The 3,527-nt window shown below is 31.9% G+C and overlaps 1 protein-coding gene across 1 annotated transcript; it reads right to left on the bottom strand.

Moving 5' to 3' along the window:
* LOC109350910 (dof zinc finger protein DOF3.4-like) lies at nt 804–1,673 on the bottom strand. Its single transcript, XM_019592220.1, has one exon. It carries the CDS (start codon nt 1,527–1,529, stop codon nt 837–839), a length of 693 nt encoding a protein of 230 aa, XP_019447765.1. The 5' UTR covers nt 1,530–1,673; the 3' UTR covers nt 804–836.

Here is a 3,527-nt window from a genome sequence, read left to right as displayed (position 1 = left end):
AAAAAAGATTAGTTTGCTTTCATTTCCTCTAAATTATGTCCTTTTTAGTTTTAGTCCTTGAAGCCGTGTGTTGTTCATGTGAGGCACGGACTAGGACTAGGCATATGTTAACTTGCATTACCATTTTCCATCTAATTGACCATTAGTATCAAAATCGAATTGTAAAAGAAAATTAAAGACTAAATAAAAAAATTAATTTGTAAGAAAGAATTTCAAAAGGATGTAAAACAAAAACATTTAATCCTAGAGTAATCGCAGTACAATGTTTAAAAACTTAAAAATAGCAGCAGTAACTCAGTTAGATACACATGAATAAAGATAATGTCCAAAAAGTGTATCATTAATCATGTTTCATTTAATAAAATTATGACATCTATTAAAAATGTAAAAAAAATTATTTTTATTTCATATTACTTAATCTTTTTTAAATATCACAATTTTATTGGATATGGACATAGTAACATTGAAACAAGTGTATTCCAATAACATTGCTAGAAAGAGCAAATTTAAAAAAAAACATCTAAAAACTTAAAAAGTAAAATTCTAGTTTTCACTAATTTCACATACCATAATATACCTTGATTCCACTACACTCCCATTCCAGTAACTAATTAATCTAAATTTAAACCACTAAAAGCACTCTCCCTTGCATCAAAACAAGGAGAAGGATTTATTATCCAAATCAATAAAAATATATTATGTTGATAAAAAATTTAAATATTTATTACTTTTTGTTGATTTATAATATCAGTAATCTAATATATTATTTGAGATATTATTTGGACACCTTGTTATTTTCTCACAAACTACAGAAAAAGAAAAGGCAAAGTTCCATTTCATTTCAGACCATTTTCAGGTGTTGAAATTGCTAGTCCAGGCCAAGAGAAATAGTCTCTACCACCAACATAACTAGCTTCGCCACCTTCCAACTGCCACGCACCGCCACCAGAAGCCGCAACATCGCCACTAAAGTTAGCAGCACCTGCTACCGTTCCTGGAAAACTCCAACCCGCTCTTCCAACCCTAAACTCTATCTCTTCAAGTCCAAGACCAAACCCTCCCAAAGCCAGAAATCCAGAAGCAGAAGAACCTTGTGTGTTATTCAACAACGAAGAGAAACTCCTAATCTCACCACTACACACGTTCACATTCAAATTTTCTATGGACATGGACATGGGTCCTGCTTGATTTGGCACCACCACCATTGCAGAAGAAGTCATAGTAGAAGAAGAGGAAGTGGAATTAGAAACATTGTAGTTGTGAAGTGTGCGGGAGCGTTTAGCGTTCTTGCGGCTGCCACCGCCAACAGGGATGTCGCGGAGGGTGCCACCTTGGGTCCAATAGCGGCGGCAGGACTTGCAGAAGTGGCGGGGCTGAGAGAGGTTGTAGTTATTGTAGTAGCAAAACTTGGTATTGGTGGAGTCACAACGTGGGCACTGGAGGTACTCTTGTCCCTGCGGCGGAAGTCTACCTCCGGAAACATGGTTAGACGGAGGCTTGGTTGCGCTGCCGGAATCCATCGATGGCATTAGGTGTTTGATGAAAATTCTGAGCGAAAATATTATCCACGGCAGAAACAGGGAATGAGAGTGTGTGGAAGAAGAGTATGACTGTATGAGGAAAGGTGGTTTTACGGGGAAGAAGGAAGATATAGAAGATGAATAGAGATAAAATAGAATTGGGCCTTGGGGGCAATAGAGACAAGTTGGAATGGTTATATGAGATGGGGGGAGAGATATAAGAAATTTTTATTCTTTTTATATAGAGTTAATTACTCCTACCTCTGAGTTTTAGTGAAATTACAAAAATTACTCTTCACTTTTTTACACCTACACAAATATCCCCTAATTTTTATACTTTTATTACACTAATCACTCTTGCATGAGAAATAAGTGTCATCTTTTAAACAGAAAATGTGATAAATGCAATTAAGTTAAACAAAACAGGTATATTGTGAGAAAACATCCAAATAATATACAAATTAATATTTTTTGTTACAAAATGCATCAACAATTCTAAAGAGATATTGTTTAAATCGCTCTTATACTATATCGTAACGAACCAAAAATAATAAAGAGGTATCGACTCAATTTATTTGGATTTGTATTCATAATATATCATGTATTGTTTAACTTAATTGCATTTATAACATTTTTTGTTCAAAAAATCACATTTATTTCTCATGCAATGGTGGTTAGTGTAATGAAAGTATAAAAATTAGGGGGTTTATGTAGGTGTAGAAAAGTGAGGGATGGTTTATGTAATTTCGCTAAAACTCAGGGGATGTCAGTGTAATTTACTCTTTTATATATAGTACAGTAATACTATTTTCATGATAATATAATCTCTTCATCAATGAAGAGAAAATTTATTTCTTTTATCTCAAATTAATTCATTTTAAAATATACAATTATCTATCTCGATAAATATCATTTTAAAAATCATATTCTTAATCTTTTAGTTTTTTTAGAGGTTTAGTAAAAAACTCTTACACGTAGGTACCCGCAAGTAAAACTCATATAGCCTACAGGTATGAGTACGTGTCATAAACGAGTACCTGCAAGTTTTAAAAATAGGTTCTTAAAAACACTCATAGTACATACAGGTAGGTATGGGTATTATGGTACCTTACCTGCGGGAAATGTATATGATTACTATATTATTTTTAATTAAAATAAAAAATACACTATTATAACCTTCATTAACTGTGTACATATTTTCATTTTACTTTGTTTACATATTTTTACCTTGTTTACATCTTTTATTGAATTTGGTGGTAAAACACCTTACAAATATTATTACATGTGTAAAAAATACACATGTCTTGCAAAGAAAAATATATGTTTTTTGTTAAGTAAATGAAAATAGCAAATCACAAAAACCGAAAACTTCAGTAGATTTAATATTTTTGTCAAATATTCATTCAAAATACACAAAAATAATTAAATTTCATCTCATTTAAAACATAACAGAAGTAGGAAATTAAAAATTCAATGAAAATATAGGAAACCCACGCATACCCGTTTTACCAGCGGGTGCACAGAAATACCACAAAAAATCTGCACGTGGGTACCCATACGAATATGAGCGGGTATGAATATTGCTCTTTTATTTCAAAAAGGGAAGCGCTAACTACTACCCGTGCTCGCTCGTACCCGTTGCCATCCTAGATGAGTCTATACATGCATGAAAAATTATTGTATATACTAATACATCTCTAAATTATATAAATAATGTATATTATTTTATTGAGAGTATTTTAGGGTGCACCTCCATCAATTGGAATCATTTTCATATTGAACCCTTCGGTCTAAAATTTGAAAGAAATAAACTATTTAAAAAAATTAATTCAAAAATAAATACAGAATTTTCCAATCATTAAAAAATCGGTATCAATTACTATAATCTGAACCCCTTTGGAAACAAAACTTCCTACTCTATACTCACTCGAACAGGAGCTTAATAATTGGTAGCTCTCTCTTCTTTCAAAAATAAAAATATAACAATTTATTACTTTAATAAGCTAC

This window comes from Lupinus angustifolius, chromosome LG06, assembly GCF_001865875.1.
Source record: "Lupinus angustifolius cultivar Tanjil chromosome LG06, LupAngTanjil_v1.0, whole genome shotgun sequence".
In the NCBI taxonomy this organism is placed as follows: Eukaryota; Viridiplantae; Streptophyta; class Magnoliopsida; order Fabales; family Fabaceae; genus Lupinus; species Lupinus angustifolius.
The sequence above is the reverse complement of the archived record's forward strand: the minus strand, read 5'-3'. Positions and strand labels throughout refer to the sequence as shown.